This window comes from Lacerta agilis, chromosome 13 (assembly GCF_009819535.1).
Source record: "Lacerta agilis isolate rLacAgi1 chromosome 13, rLacAgi1.pri, whole genome shotgun sequence".
Lineage (NCBI taxonomy): Eukaryota > Metazoa > Chordata > Lepidosauria > Squamata > Lacertidae > Lacerta > Lacerta agilis.
In genome coordinates this window covers 12,073,071-12,089,053 of record NC_046324.1, presented here as the reverse complement: position 1 = coordinate 12,089,053, position 15,983 = coordinate 12,073,071, and the positions used below count along the sequence as shown (strand labels likewise).

The following is a 15,983-nucleotide window of genomic DNA, read 5'->3' as shown; positions in this document are numbered from 1 at the left end:
CTGGACTGGATGAATCCCAAACCGGAATTAAGATTGCCGGAAAAAATATCAACAACCTCAGATATGCTGATGATACTACCTTGATGGCAGAAAGTGAGGAGGAATTAAAGAACCTTTTAATGAGGGTGAAAGAGGAAAGCGCAAGATATGGTCTGAAGCTCAACATCAAAAAAACTAAGATCATGGCCACTGGTCCCATCACCTCCTGGCAAATAGAAGGGGAAGAAATGGAGGCAGTGAGAGATTTCACTTTCTTGGGTTCCATGATCACTGCAGATGGTGACAGCAGTCACGAAATTAGAAGACGCCTGCTTCTTGGGAGAAAAGCAATGACAAACCTAGACAGCATCTTAAAAAGCAAAGACATCACCTTGCCAACAAAGGTCCGTATAGTTAAAGCTATGGTCTTCCCAGTAGTAATGTACGGAAGTGAGAGCTGGACCATCAAGAAGGCTGATCGCCGAAGAATTGATGCTTTTGAATTATGGTGCTGGAGGAGACTCTTGAGAGTCCCATGGACTGCAAGAAGATCAAACCTATCCATTCTCAAAGAAATCAGCCCTGAGTGCTCACTAGAAGGACAGATCCTGAAGTTGAGGCTCCAGTACTTTGGCCACCTCATGAGAAGAGAAGACTCCCTAGAAAAGACCCTGATGTTGGGAAAGATGGAGGGCACAAGGAGAAGGGGACGACAGAGGATGAGATGGTTGGACAGTGTTCTCGAGGCTACTAACATGAGTTTGGCCAAACTGCGAGAGGCAGTGAAGGATAGGCATGCCTGGCGTGCTCTGGTCCATGGGGTCACGAAGAGTCGGACACGACTGAACGACTGAACAACAACAATGCAAGCAATCTTATACATGACTACTCAGAAGTAAGGCCCACTGAAATCAATGGTAAGCATAGGGTTGGAGTCTTAAGGGGCTAAATAAATTATTCCCAGACTGCGTACTGGGACACAGATTAGAGAATTTACCACTATGCCTATTTTAGATTCACTTCAGTTAAATGCTATGTTTGAACCTGCACAAACTGTGTTTAGTTTTAGCTATGGTTTGTTTGAAGCATGGTTTACAAAGCAAAGTTTGTGCTTCAACCCATTGAAGTTATCATTAACCATGGTATAGGTGGTTCAGATGGGTGCGGAACTGTGGGTGATTGAAATCTGCAGTGAAAGCTTCTGATCTCCACATGGCTGTGTCAGAAGAGGGAGGGAACGAGGAGCATGGTCCCAAGGCTTGTGCACGTAACCATAAACAATGGTTAGGTCCAAACAAATCGGGGGGGGGGGAATCAAACCAGTATACTCTTCTGAGTATACATCCAATTTTTATTTTTAATTGTGCCTCAATCCTCAAAGAGTGAGCTAAAGATCTGAACACTGAGAAAGTCTACTCATCAGCAAAAAGAGTGATTGCTTTGTAATTACTGGGTTAAACAAAATGGAGAATACCACCACTCCACAATGCACACAATCTCCAGCTACAAAGACATTACAAGCTGCAATTATTAGTATTTCACTATAAGTACCTTTAATCCACTTGGAGTCGTATTTTATTGTTCTCAATGCCGACCCGTCCCCCATGCTTCGGTAAATTACCGCATCACTTGCCAGAAAATCTGCAACCGTTGCAGAATAGAGTTTGCCATCTGAAACAATAGAACAAATGAGGCATTTAGTATCAGTTTTAATTCTGAGTAACCTCTTATCATTTCTGTATTCTTTGGGCCACGGGGGTTACGCAGACACCAGAGGCTGGAACAATCCAGCTCCCTCTTGGGTGGTCAGGCTCTGAAAGTTGGCATCACTTTGTTGTAACGGTTTCACAGACATAGAACCCATCTGTTTGGACTGCATGATGCAGTCTCCCCCAAACTGGTGCCCACCATATGTTTTGGTTTATGTAAGATTGCACAAACGAGACCCAAAATATGAAAACGGTACTGTATTGAACTCTGATGTATATATTTTTAAAAATGCTACACTGAAACAATAGAGGGTAAAATATATATTAGAAGACAGAGCACTGGTTGAAAGTCCATTTCAACTAATTAGTCCTTTTCCATCCTGTCCGTTTAATCTGGTCTCCTCGGGATTAAATGCCGTTTTTGGTCCACTATCATACAGGCTCCCTCACTGTTTAAACTTCATCCTTGGTTTACAGAAGAAGAGCCCTCCAGCATCCTGGCAAACTAGGTGCTTGTGGGAAGCCTGCAAGCAGGACGTGAGGACAACAGCCCTCTCCCCACTTGTGATTCCAAGCAGCTGGCATCCAGAGCAGTGCCGTGTGGTCAGTGGTCTAGGGGGACTAGGCTAGGGGAACGTCCCCTAAACATTCCTGGAAAATCAGAGTTTTAAAGTATTGAAGCCTGGCACCTCCAGCCCAAAGCCCAGGAAGCTTCTGTCCAACTTAGGGAGGGAGGCACGATGCTCCGACAGGTTTCCAAGAGTCCTCCCACCACCTCCCCAAAGCTCACCTGGCTTTGGATAGGAGGCATCAGGACTCCCAGCATCGTGCCAGAGGCCTGGTGCCTCCTTCCCAAAGCCCAGGAAGCTTCTGCCCAGATTAGGGAGGGAGGGGCGATGCTCCGGCAGGAAGAGAGGCTCAATGCTCACATGTGTGACGTTGCCCCCCACAAGCAGGTGCCTCTAGCCCTAACTGGTCCCCTATGGAAAAATTTCAACACATGCCACTGATTCGGAGGCATACGAACTCCAACACTGTGGGTACAATTAAGCCATTGCAGCTAGTATCAATGAATTCCAGCCAGCATGGCTGATGGTCAGGGGTAAAGGGAGCTGTGGTCCAATGGTATCTGGAGGGCACCAGGTTGGGGCGATTGGTCAGAGGGGGTACTTGGAATGGGCTTCTCAAAAGATCAACTGGCAAAAGTGCTTTGCTTTCAAAAAGGAGCACGGTAAGATTCACGCAAAAGGCAAAACTCTTTTTGCTTAACTGACCATTGGCCATGCTGGCTGAGGCTGGTGGGAAATGCAAGTCCAGCAACATCTGGAGGGACTTCCCTGGGTCAAATTCGTCAAATGAAACCTTATGACCAATCTTATGATAATTTTATTGAGAAACATAGTGCATTTAAAATGTACTGGTGTAATAAAGTACAGGAAAATGTAAATCCACACATTTTATAAGGTATGTTATAATGGATTCTTGTATAATTATACAGAGACTTTATGCAGCTCAAGAAAGCAATATATATTATAAGCTTCCATTAACATACTTTTTATTACTTCACTTTTGTTCTCTTGGATTAATATTGCCTATTGTATATATGTGAAATAATAAACAACATCTCATGACCAACTAAGAAAGGTGCCTTCGATTAAAATAGATTTCTCTCTCTCTTTTCTCCGTGGACAGACAGAGGGAGAGAGAGAATGCAGCAACATAGAAAAAAGCTACAGAGGGCAACCACCATATTAGAAGAAGTATTCTCTCCTGTGCGAAAAAGGTATGCATCTTTTAAGATAATGCCTACTGCATCATTTAGCCAAGCCTAGGGACGCGGGTGGCACTGTGGGTTAAACCACTGAGCCTAGGGCTTGCCAATCAGAAGGTCAGCGGTTCGAATCCCTGCAACGGGGTGAGCTCCCATTGCTCTGTCCCTGCTCCTGCCAACCTAGCAGTTCAAAAGCACGTCAAAGTGCAAGTAGATAAGTAGGTACCGCTCTGGCGGGAAGGTAAACAGCGTTTCCGTGCACTGCTCTGGTTTGCCAGAAGCGGCTTAGTCATGCTGGCCACATGACCCGGAAGCTGTACGCCGGCTCCCTCAGCCAGTAAAGCGAGATTAGCGCAGCAACCCCAGAGTCGTCCACAACTGGACCTAACGGTCGGTGTCCCTTTACCTTTAAGCATGCACAACTGTAGCATCCTCACAACGTAACAATGACTGATTGATGGATGGATGGATGGATGGATGGATAAATAAATAAATAAATAAATAAATGTATATGTGCCTCATCTAACAACAAAGGGTTGTCTCCAATTTAGCACCAAGTCAAGGTGACTTAGTGGCATACTTCTGCTGGTGAAATGTTTTGTTGTTTGTCTAAGCAGGTTAGCTGGCACCTCTGTTGCACAATAGACCAGGCAATGAGTTTTTGCTAGTGCAAACTGTCAAGATGAAAACTCACCTGCCCAGCCTCTGCTTGAAGACACACACTAGGGAGAACCTCTACCACTCCTTTTCTTTTTTTAAATTTTTATTAATTTTTATTATTACCACTCCTTTTCTAATTAGAAATGCCATTCCCCCCTCAAGTGTGCAAATCTGTGCAGAATCAATCGATTCATGAATCAATTAGCAGTGCAGTTCTACTCAGACCTATGCCCCATTTAAAGATGCTCACTCCAAGGTAAGCAGCTATAGGATTGCAGTGTAAGATTTCTTCAGTCTGTTGAAAGCCCTACTTACAAATGGAAGTGCGAGCAGGATTCTCTCCTCCACCCCCATCGTAACTTAATTAAAAGTTGATGGAACCACCAGGGGTCCAGAAAAAAGAAACTACTTTGGAGCCCAGAACTGTTCCAGGGTAGGGGTGTGTGTCGTTTAGTCATCTCAATGTAAACTAGTTGACAATGTGATTACTAATTCCCCCAAAAAGATGCATTAGGCTTAAAAGGGGAAAAAAAAACTCTGCAGAGGCACGTTGATGTGATAAGAGTTTCTTTAAGTTTTCTTGTAAATCTCCCGTCCTCTCCGCACCACTCTCTGTATCATTTTTCACCAGGATTCGTGAAACCAAATGTTCTTACCAGCAAAAAGGGCGACGTTGGTTTGCCTGGCGTCGAATGGGCACCTGGCTAAGCCGCTGAATTCTTCTCCATCATACTCCAAGGTATTCAGCTGTGGATGAAAAATAAATTGTTTGGCGGTGTCACATCAAGCTCTGCAGGAAGAGTGGTTTTTTTTGGGGGGGGGGAGCAATGCTGCTTTGCATACACCATCATTCACTCTGTCAGACTTGATCTAATCTTCCATATAATGCTTAAGAACGGGTCCTCAAGGAGCTTTGCAAAGGACGATAGCTTTTACATCCACAAGGCTATGCGTCATGATGTCTATATGTGACCTCCAGGTTCAGAGAGGCTGTATGCCACTAAATTATCAGTGCTGGGGAACAACAGTGGGAGAAAATTTCATTCAGTCCACATTTTAAAGCAAACTAACCTAATTCACATCTCCCACTCCAAATATCTGGGACTGGAACGTAATAATCCTTGGGATTTTGCATTCCTCCAAATTTTATGATACAAGGGTTGTATCCGATGCTGCTCAGAGCAGACCCATTGAAATTAATGAACCTAAATTAGTATGTCCATTAACTTCAATGGGTCTACTCTGAGGAGGACTAGCACTGGATCAACCCCTAGTTCTCAGCTCAACACCCCTCCCCCAAATGAAGACCACGTCTTTATTGCTACAGTCAATGACCGGCACTAAGGAAACGAAGCACATAACACACATTAACTGAAAGTGTATAACAGAGTAAAAGAGAATAAAATTAGGTAAGGCAGACAAAAAACAACACAGAGTAAAATAAAATGGGCATCATAATCCTCTCATCAACTCCAAGTGTCTGGGGTCAGTTCCTGGCTGTTTGCTGCAACACAGCCCTTGGTCGAACTGGGATGCAAGTTCGAAAGGACATAAAATGTATCTGATCATCCTGGAAAATTGGATAAAGATTTTTACACTAGTCACAGTTAAAGGAGCAGTACAGGAGATCGGGGGAGTGGGGGTTAGATCCCACCTTTCAAGCAAACAATTCTCAAATGCAGATCACAACAGGCTGCAATACACACAAAAATCCTCACCTCAAGGAGCCTTCAGTCCTCAGACATGGTGCCAGAGGTCAGAACAGCTTTCTCGCCATTGGTTCTGTAACTGACATGGAGCAGGGCTTTCTGCTGTGATGAGCCACTAAGTCATGGCTAACAAACAACTGCCAGCCCTGCTTGCTGATGTGCTCCCTGGTTCACATCACGTCCAGCCAGATCAGCAAGGCTTTGGCTGAGAATTGCTCATAAAAGTGAACCAGTGTGGCTAGAATGCTAGATTAGGACCTGGAAGACCAAGGTTCAATTCCCCACTTGGCTATGAAGCTCACTGGGTGAACAGGGATAACTAACAGACGCTGAGGGACTCCAACTCTCATCAACCCCAGCTAGCATGGTCCATAACCAGGGACGATGGGAGTTGTAGTCCGAAACCAGCTAGAGGACATCACATTGGCTATCTCAGGACTAGACTCAGCTATGAAGTACACTGGCTAAATATGGGCCAGTTACTATCAAGTCAGCCTCATATATCTCACGAGGGGGAAGGGAGCCATGAACAGCACCCTCATCTCCTTGGAGGCGATGATGAGGAAGATACCCACATCAGCAACATGTAGAGAAGCTTCTGTCTTACTGCACCGAGGTCCTTACCCTAAGGTAGCGGCACATGGGGTTAAAAGCATTGGTTCCACAGACAAACACCATCTCGTCATTCCTGGGGACAAAGACTTTAATAAAATTATGGCATTCGTCCTGGAAAAGAAGAAGAGAGACTGGTTTACGTTACCATATACTCACAAATACGGTTCGTTTATTAGAGAAGTAGAACTCCGAGATGACAAATTTTGAATAACACAAGAACAAAACTAAAAGGGATAAAAATACAAAATGATGAACAGAGTCCTGACCTTTATATTGCACAAGTACAACATAATAAAAGTGAGTGAAAATTGATAAAATCAACAGTTTTAAAACAAATACACACAATAAAATTACATGTCTAGGTAGGTTTGCGTAAGCAAAAGAGATTTTAGGAGATGTCATAAACAGTACAGTGAAGGAGCCTGCCTAATATCAATCGGCAGTGAGTTCCAAAGTGAAAGCACTGCCGTACTAAAATATTTGATTTCTTGCAGGTGCAGAATAAACGTTGGCTGGCACTTGTAAATATGCCAGTTCTATATATGGAAGGGGTTGAGTGAGCACATAGAGATAAGGCCTTCAAGAAAACTGAGCCGAAACAGTTAAGGGGTTCATATACTAACAGTAACACCTTGAATTGTAACCTGTTAGAACTTGGACTTCTAACGGATCAGCAGGCTGTGTGCAGATCTTTGAGCACAGTGCTGACAAAATCTCACTCCTGCCAGCAATCGTCTTGCAATAACTGCAGTTTCTGTACCAAGCGTGTAAGAGAAGCTGCACATGGTGTGTATTGCAGTAATCCAGTCTTGGAAGTTACCTGTGCCTGGAGTACTGAGGAAAAAGCTACCATAGGCCAGCAGCAGACACAGTTATCATATCAGCTGAAGCAGACAATAGATGCTCCTATATACTGAGGCCACCTGAGCATTCAGGGGCAAAGTTGGATCCAGGAGAATCCCCAGAACTGGAGAAGATGCCCGCAGTTGCATAAAATGCAAATTATTGTGTCTGTAAGTAGAATCCCAAGTCCCATCTCCACTATACATTTAAAGCAGTATCCTATCACTTGAAACAGTCAAAGAATCCTAGGAACTGTATGTGCGTATTTTTTATTCACTAATATGGCTTGATTGTAAGGAAAAAAAACCAATTCAGTTTTTGTTATGGGGGCAAAGAGTTGTTGTTGTTGTTGTTGTTGTTGTTGTTGTTGTTTTCTTCTTCTTCTTCTTCTTCTTCTTCTTCTTCTTCTTCTTCTTCTTCTTCTTCTTCTTCTTCTTCTTCTTCTGTTGTTCAGTCGTGTCCGACTCTTCGTGACCCCATGGACCAGATCACGCCAGGCACCCCTATCCTCCACTGCCTCTCGCAGTTTGGCCAAACTCATGCCAGTCGCTTCGAGAACACTGTCCAACCATCTCATCCTCTGTCGTCCCCTTCTCCTTGTGCCCTCCATCTTTCCCAACATCAGGGTCTTTTCCAGGGAGTCTTCTCTTCTCACGAGGTGGCCAAAGTACTGGAGCCTCAACTTCAGGATCTGCCGTTCCAGTGAGCAAAGAGTTGTTAGGAAACCTTTATTCTCCTCACAGAGCTGCAGTTCCCAGAGTGGTTTAACACAATCAATCCCTCTTTCCGGGAGTCTCTGGGAATTGTATTTCTGTGAGGGGAATAAGCACCCTTATTAAACTGCAGTTCCCGGGATTCTTTGGGGGCAGCAATGACAGTTTAAAAACGACATGATACTGCTTTAAACATACTGTTCATTATCAGTTGTACATTGGCTTCAAGCCCAACTTTTAAAAACATAAACAAGGATTTAAATATTTTTCTGCTTTAAAAAAAAAAAGGTATATGGGGGTGGGGCAAACCTACTTTGTGTTTTCCCTTCATGGCGCAGTTCTCTCTGTCCTGTTGCCTTGACCGCCATGTTAATTTCTGTTCCAATAAAATGAAGAAACAAAAATAAGAACATTCTAATTTTTAATGTAGATTTTTTTTTTAAAGAAACAATAATAATAAAACAAAACAAAAACCCAAATTAAGCTGTTTTTCCAATACCTTACTTGGAGCAACTTCTCCCTTTGGAATATCGTTCAAGTTCACAGTGTAAACTTGATCCCTGTAAGAGCAGAGGGAAAACAGGAATAAGACACTATCAAACCCCCCTCAACTCACTGAGAATGAATGTCCAAACAGGAAACTCTCGACACACCAGGTCTGAGAACGTTTATGAAGGACTACACATATTGATGTAAAACAACATAGGTGCTGTTGGAAGGAAATTACAAAAGTCAGCTGTGAGAATGGACTAACCTCAAGAGAAGGATGAAGAGATTAAAGAAGAATGAAGTAATTCTTCACCAGGAAGTAATGAGCATACAGGTGAAACTCGAAAAATTAGAATATAATTGAAAGGTTCATTTCTTTCAGTAATTCAACTTAAAAGGTGAAACTAATATACGAGATAGACTCATGACATGCAAAGCGAGATATGTCAAGCCTTTATTTGTTATAATTGTGATGATTATGGCGTACAGCTGATGAGAACCCCAAATTAAAAATTTCAACTTTGGGGTTTTCATCAGCTGTACGCCATAATCATCACAATTATAACAAGCAAAGGCTTGACATATCTCGCTTTGCATGTCATGAGTCTTATCTCATATATTAAACTCCAGTAGCTAATGAAAACAATTGCTTACATAAATGGACTTTTCCACGATATTCTAATTTTTCACCTGTATGTTTGCAGCAGGAGTGGGAAACCTATTTTTTTAATAAAAAAAGAAATTGTATTAAATTTAAATAATTTGGACAGATCTGTATTAATTTGGAAAATCAATAAATTATATATATATATATATAGAGAGAGAGAGAGAGAGAGAATGAATATCCAAATAGCACCCTCCTAGTTCTGTTAAATGGGGATACTGTACCACTGGGATTATGAAGGAGGATTTCATAATGGAGAGTCCCTCATAGGATGGCTCAGTCCTAGTCTGTTGCCTTTACTGGCACCGAAGCTCACTTACTGGGGTGACTACCTTGCAGCAGGACCCTCTCTGCTGACACGCCATAGAGAAGGCCCATAGTGAAGAATAAGTGCAGAACAACAGTCACACATTTATTTTAAAGTGGAATAGTTTTCTTAAAGTTCCAAAGAATCAAGTTAAGTACTAAATTTTTTAAAAATCCAGTTATCCCAGGGCACCAACTGGGCAGAATAGCAGAAGGCATGTCTGCATTTACTACTGATGAAGCAATTGGGTAAACTACTGCCAACTGGGTAAAATATTGTCTGTATGAGCTTGCTTACTTTTCCATAAGTTAATGGGACAGAGAACAAAAATGAAAACAAAAAAAAATTCAGATAGCAGCCACGAGTTTGACCCCACAACTCCCTCTCCCTGCAGCTACAGTTCTGGAACAGATCCATAAAACCTCCACACCATATAGCTGGGTCATACTACCCTGGGAGGAGAAGCATTTGGGTATCATCTAGGGATGGAAGAATACGTCAATTTGGCTTCTGTCAGTTTCTCATTTCAATACAGTTCTCCACATTTGTGCAGTGATTCGTGCAGCGATTTGCCACTTTTTAAAAAATACATTTTTGAAAAAAAATTCAGCATTTTAGTGCTGATTTCCCTGAATAAACACAATTTTTGACCACTTTTTGCATTTCCCCAAGCCATTAAATAATGCATTTTAGCATGTTATTTTCAACCAATACATACATTTTTTATGCATGCTTTACCATAATCTAAGGGGTTTTGGGACACATTACTTACATCTCTATAAATTTGAAAAAGTGCACATTTTGGAGGCATTCCGGTTCGTTTATTGTTTCAGAAAGTGAGAATTAGGCAAGTTCCCCTTTAATTGCCAACTTAATTGCATTTCTCCTCCTTCCCTAGTACCAAGGACACCTACTCAAGGGAGGCAGTTGGCAGTGCTGCCAGAAACGAGCGACTGATACACTCGCACATACCTGATTTCCAGTCTAGAAATGTTTGTCTCATACATGCATTACCATTTAACCCTAGCGGGCTTCTTGGGGGGTATCTGTATGGGCCCTATTCAAAAGAGGTGGGTGGATTAGATATGGTCTGATCTAGCAGGGCTTCTTTTCTGTAATATATTGTGTCCCTCTCCTCTGTGCATTCATTTCCCCCTTCCAATCCTATTTCCCGATCCCATTCTCTACAGATTACTTTTAAACAAGGTGCACAGATTGAATGCAAAACCAACCAGGGCAGGGGTGGGTAGGAGGGAGGGAAGGTGGGAGAGAGAGAGAATTTTAATTTAATCAACTGACTGCGGGGAAAATTACCTGCCAGCAATATAAAGTGTGTCTCGAATTTTCAACATCAGTTGAAAGTCCAGCTTATGCTGGGATTCATTGCCTGAAGGGCGTCCTCTAAATACTGGATATTGCCTTGAATCTGCAAGTAAAAATGGGTTACGCCATCACTCAGGATTATAGAGCTAAAGAATCAATAGACAACATTGATTAGCTGTATATACTGGGAGCAGAAGGCTTAAACTTAAATTCCTTGCATAATGCGCTGAATATAAATGAATAAACGGCAGGAACTCTGCAAACACGCTTTAAAACAAACAAACTTGAACTTACTGCACACCTTTGAATGCTATCGTTGTTGTTGTTATTATTATTATTAATGATGAAATTGCCTAATAAGCAAAAAGCCAAGTAAATCTCAGAAGGAAACAACTGCTTTCCCTCAACAACAACAAAAAATAAATGGCAAGTTTGTTCCCGCCAGTTACTCACAGTGGTAGTCGACAACATTAATAGGGTCGTCGTCTTCTGGGAAGCTGACAGCAGCACTTCGGGAGGCGGTCAATAGCATCACGCAAGCAGAAAGCAGCAAGAGCCTCATGACTGGTGTGTATGCAGAGTGTAGAATGAGCCACTTGGTAATACTATTTACCTGCAGGGTTTAAAAAAACAAAAAAACCTCCTCAAAATAACAATAAAACACACAGAGGGAGGTTGATTCTACTTCAATGCCCCAAGCCAATGAACGACTCCTTAATTCACACTTTATGCTAGTGAAGATTGTGCAAATTATGTTGCATAAAAGGTCCCTTTGTGTTTGTCGACAGAAAAAACTGCTATGTGACAGCCCTGATTAAAACTTTTCTGCGACATATTGACATTTGCTAATTTTTTGAGCTAAATTTACAAGTGGGTTCCTTTTCTGGAGGGAGCTGACGAATGTCACCCCGGCTGAATCACAAGGATTGCAAACAGAACATGCAGCCTTGCTGACTTGGCAGGAAGATTGTTAACGTTGGGATTAGAATATTAATTAAACTGCAATCTCTTTCCCTTTTCCAACTAATTGCCACATGGTACCCAATAAAGCCTTTGCCTGCAAGTTAACCAAAGCTCCTTTACAAAATTCAAGGCACATCCAATCCATGTAAACTCCAAGCCAAGCTTTTATTTTTACCTGGGGGGTGGGGGTGATTCTCTGTAAGAGTATTTTCTTGTTCCAAATTATCATTGGAATACTTAATATCCCAGGTCTGCTAACGAAGCTGAGCTAGATGACCAAACTGAAACGACACACGTGTGCATTTCACAAATCAACCACCTCAGTTTATGCTAAAGGTGCAACAATTGTTGTTTTGCCCCGCAAAACATAAGGAATATAGGAAGCTGCCATAAAACAGGTCAGATTATGCAACTTGCTAGACCAATATTGTCTGCTCTGACCAGCAGAGGCTGTCCAAGCTCTGAGGCTGAAATTTCCCATTATCTGCTACCAGATCCTTTTATGGTGCATCTTTTTTAGAAGACATTTGGAGGAGAAGAGGCCTGTTGCTATTAGTAACTGGCAGCAATTGATGCTATTGTGCATTTTTTAATGGATTGCATTTTTATGGATTTTATGGATTCTTATCTACCTGTTGTGACTTTGCCCTGTGCACAGGGCAGTATATAAATCATCTAAATAACTAGAAAGGGCATGGATTGAACCTGCAACCTTAGGAACACAGAAAGCTGCCCTATACAGAACTGGACAATTGGTCCACGTAATAATAACGATGATGATAAATTATTATATGCCGCCCAACTGACTGGGCTGCTCCAGCCACTCTGCGTGGCTTCCAACACATTAAAACATCAAACCCAGTAAAAGATTAAAAACTTCCCTATAGGAGGTCTTCAGATGTCTTCTAAAATAGTTCTTTGTTTCCTTGATATCTGATGGGAGGGCGTTCCACAGGGCGGGTGCCACTACCGAGAAGGCCCTCTGCCTGGTTCCCTATAGCTTTACTTCTCGCAGTGAGGAAACCTCCAGAAAGTCCTTAGAGATGGATCTCAGTGTCAGGGCTGAACGATGGGGAAGGAAATGGCTTTGGCCCAGGTATACAGGGCCAAAGCCGTTTAGGGCTTTAAAGGTCAGCACCAATATTTTGAATTGTGCTCGGAAATGTACTGGGAACCAATGCAGATCGATGTTACATGGTCCCGGCAGCTGCTCCCAGTCACCAGTCCCTGCAGCCACATTCTGGATTAGTTGTAGTTTCTGGGTCACCTTCAAAGGTAGCCCCACACAAAACGGGGCTAGTTCAGTACTGACTGGCAGTGGCTTTCCAAGGTATGATCCACAAGGCCTACTTGAAAAGTCTGAGAATTTTACCAAGGGTATAATGGGGGAAATGTTCTGCTAGACAACCTGGTCTCAAGCTGTTTAGGGCTTTTATGTGATAAAACCTTGATTGCAGCTCAGTACCTAACAGGCAGGCAAGTGCAGATCTTTCACCACGGGTGTAATACGTCTATAGCCTTGAGCATGCTAGTTGCTGCATTCTGCACTGGCTACAGCTTATTAAACAAGTGCATCCCTATACACAGTGTATTACAGTAGTGCAGGGGTGGCCAACTCCCAAGAGACTGCAATCTACTCTCAGAGTTAAAAACTGGCAGTGATCTACCCCCTTTTTGGGGGGTTCAGGTCAAAGTTGTTGAGTTTTTTCGGGGAGGAGGTAAAATGTTGAGCTTTCGTTAGGGGAGCCACAGTTGTTCAGCTTCTTTGGGGGGAGCCAATGATCTACCAGTGATCTACCGCAGACGTCCAGTGATCAACTGGTAGATCACGATCTACCTGTTGGACATGCCTGCAGTAGCATTACCATGGGGCTACCAATGCATGAACCACAGCAGCCTGATTATTCCTCTCCAGGAATGGGCATCAAAACCCAAAACTGGTAGTGGGTGCTCCATGCCACCAAGGCCACTTGGGCATCCAGTGACAGAGCTGACTCCATGTACCTGCTCCACCACAGGTTGTGCAACCCCATCCAAAACAGGCAATACCTGGATCCAGAGACCCCTCACCCTCAGGGTCTCTGTCTTGTTAGGATTGTCTCCGTTTATTAGCCCTCATTCAACCAGTCGTCAGAGATGATGCAATTGTAGTTCAGCAACATCTGGAAAGCTACTGCTTCCCTACTCCTGTGTTGGTCATTTGTGCCTTCAAACCCAGTGTCTAAGCTACTGTTGGGATAGGCAAGGTACACAGCCTTTAATGAAATTCATAAGCCCGACTCCTAGATCCCCCGCTCAGTTTTAGCTGAATCACACACCTCTTATAGTCTTCTAAAAATGGTAGCTATGGAGAGATGGTCTGTGATTTGAGCAGAGTGTGCAAAAATGCAGAGGGGGGAAAAGGGTCAACATTTGTAAAGCTTACAGTTGGAAAACTTTCGTAATCTTTTTTTTTTGCCCCAGATGAGCACTGGTTTACAAGACTATTCACGGGAATGCAGGATGTGATTCTAGACCTGGCTACCATTGCAAGCTTGAGCTCATCCCAGTCCTTAATTGATTTCTGGGCCGGCTTGCTTGAATGAGGTCATTTTGGAATCAGCCCGGATGGGGGTACTACTTGGCAAAGCAAATTGCGAGGGAGTTCTTAGCCATTAAGAGCTGACCCGAAAAAGATGCATTTCTAACAGTTAATGATGTTTCTGCATCACAGGTCCACCAGTCCAGAACTGATGGGCTGCCCTCTTTGCCAAGATTGATGAGCAGCAGTGGCTAACAGACACTAATGATTCCTGGCATTTTCCCTCTGCTCTTCCCCGTCCCGACAGCTTCCCATGATGAAGCATCTAACATTAAATTGCTAATGAATAAACGTAAACAAACCAGAAGGACTAAGCTGGAATGAGAAAGAAACAGCATAACCCAAATGCAACCAAACACAAGGCATTTTGTAACACAACCGTTTCAGAGTGGGAGGCAGTAAAGCATGGAAGGAGGACTCTGCTGTCTATCTCTGGGGTAGAGAGACGTTTTTGGTCCAAGGGTCACATTTCCTTCCAGGGGCCACAAGCCAGTGATGGATGCGGCCAGAGTCAAAAGTGGGCAGAGCAACTGATGTGGTCTTAGCTTTATGTGTGCAGAAACCCCCCCCCTCTTTTCTATCCTCCATGAGGAATGAGGAATAATCACAGTTCAAAGACACATGTCAGCAAAACACTCAAGAAGGGTGTGGAGGGGGCCAAGTGTGTGATTTCCTACTCATGTGTAGGAAATCGTAACGTGATGTGGCTAGCCTGGGGAGAAAGAATGGTCCAGTAAGAATCCTGGGGGGTCGGACAGATAGGCCTGGAGAGCTTTCCTGTGCATCAGCTGAGCAGCCTCAACAAGCCTCTAGCTTGTGAGGAGACCCTCCTCAGAGCCTGAAGAGGATGTCCTCTTTGGACACTGAGGACTTCTCAGCTGACATGCAGGGCAGTGGCTGTTGCTACTGCTGCGCCACCCCACATGTCAGCTGTTAGGCGGGGAGGCTAAGCACCCTCAGCAAAGCCCCACTGGCCCACCAGCTTATGAGGAGACCCTCCCCAGAGCCCCAAGAGGTCCTCTTTGGGCTCCACGGTGGGTCTCTGCAGGAACCAGGAGGGCTCTCTAGGGTCCATCCCATTTTATGCAACTTTGCGTATGGGCACAGGGATATGGAACATGACCCCTGGAATAAATGGAGACTAATCTGTACAGGAAATCTAAAAAGGCAACTGCCTGCCTGATGAAACTTTGAAGAGCTTTGCTCTGTGGCTAAAACAACAACAACAACAACACTATAAAATTTATATACCACTTGGTTTAAAAAACAAAAACAAATCTTGGTCGTTAAAACCCCCCTCAAATAACAACAACAACCTGTCCTTCAACAGAATGTCCTAGGATGGGTTACAGCATTATAGAATACAGCATTAAAAAGTTGAATGCAAATCATAATCTCAACTAGAGTTGGTCCTAATATTGTGTGTGTGTGTGTGTGTGTGTGTGTTTAGTGCCAACGGGGAAATGACTTCCCCCATTTTGTGGGAAACGGACGAAATACTCCACACTCCATTTCACAGCCGCAGCCCTGGATATTGATAGACCTCAAAGAGTTGTTCTGAGATTTACTGAGAATAATGTATCACTTGGAAGGACAGCATAAATATCATCCTGGTTGCCTAAAGAGAACAACAAGGCCTTGTGAAATTCTCATCGAG

The 15,983-nt window shown here is 43.4% G+C and overlaps 1 protein-coding gene across 1 annotated transcript in view; it reads right to left on the bottom strand.

Annotated features, from left to right (window-relative positions):
• The window catches only part of SEMA6D (semaphorin 6D), a 51,370-nt gene that overhangs the window by 27,189 nt on the left and 8,198 nt on the right, over window positions 1-15,983 (bottom strand). Inside the window, exons 2-8 of the mRNA XM_033167967.1 lie at window positions 11,236-11,395; window positions 10,774-10,885; window positions 8,499-8,559; window positions 8,313-8,375; window positions 6,453-6,554; window positions 4,776-4,866; window positions 1,531-1,650 (exon numbers count right to left, since the gene is read on the bottom strand). Coding sequence (XP_033023858.1) covers window positions 1,531-1,650; window positions 4,776-4,866; window positions 6,453-6,554; window positions 8,313-8,375; window positions 8,499-8,559; window positions 10,774-10,885; window positions 11,236-11,344 — 658 coding nt within the window. The 5' untranslated portion in view covers window positions 11,345-11,395. The remainder of the gene's footprint in view (window positions 1-1,530; window positions 1,651-4,775; window positions 4,867-6,452; window positions 6,555-8,312; window positions 8,376-8,498; window positions 8,560-10,773; window positions 10,886-11,235; window positions 11,396-15,983) is intronic.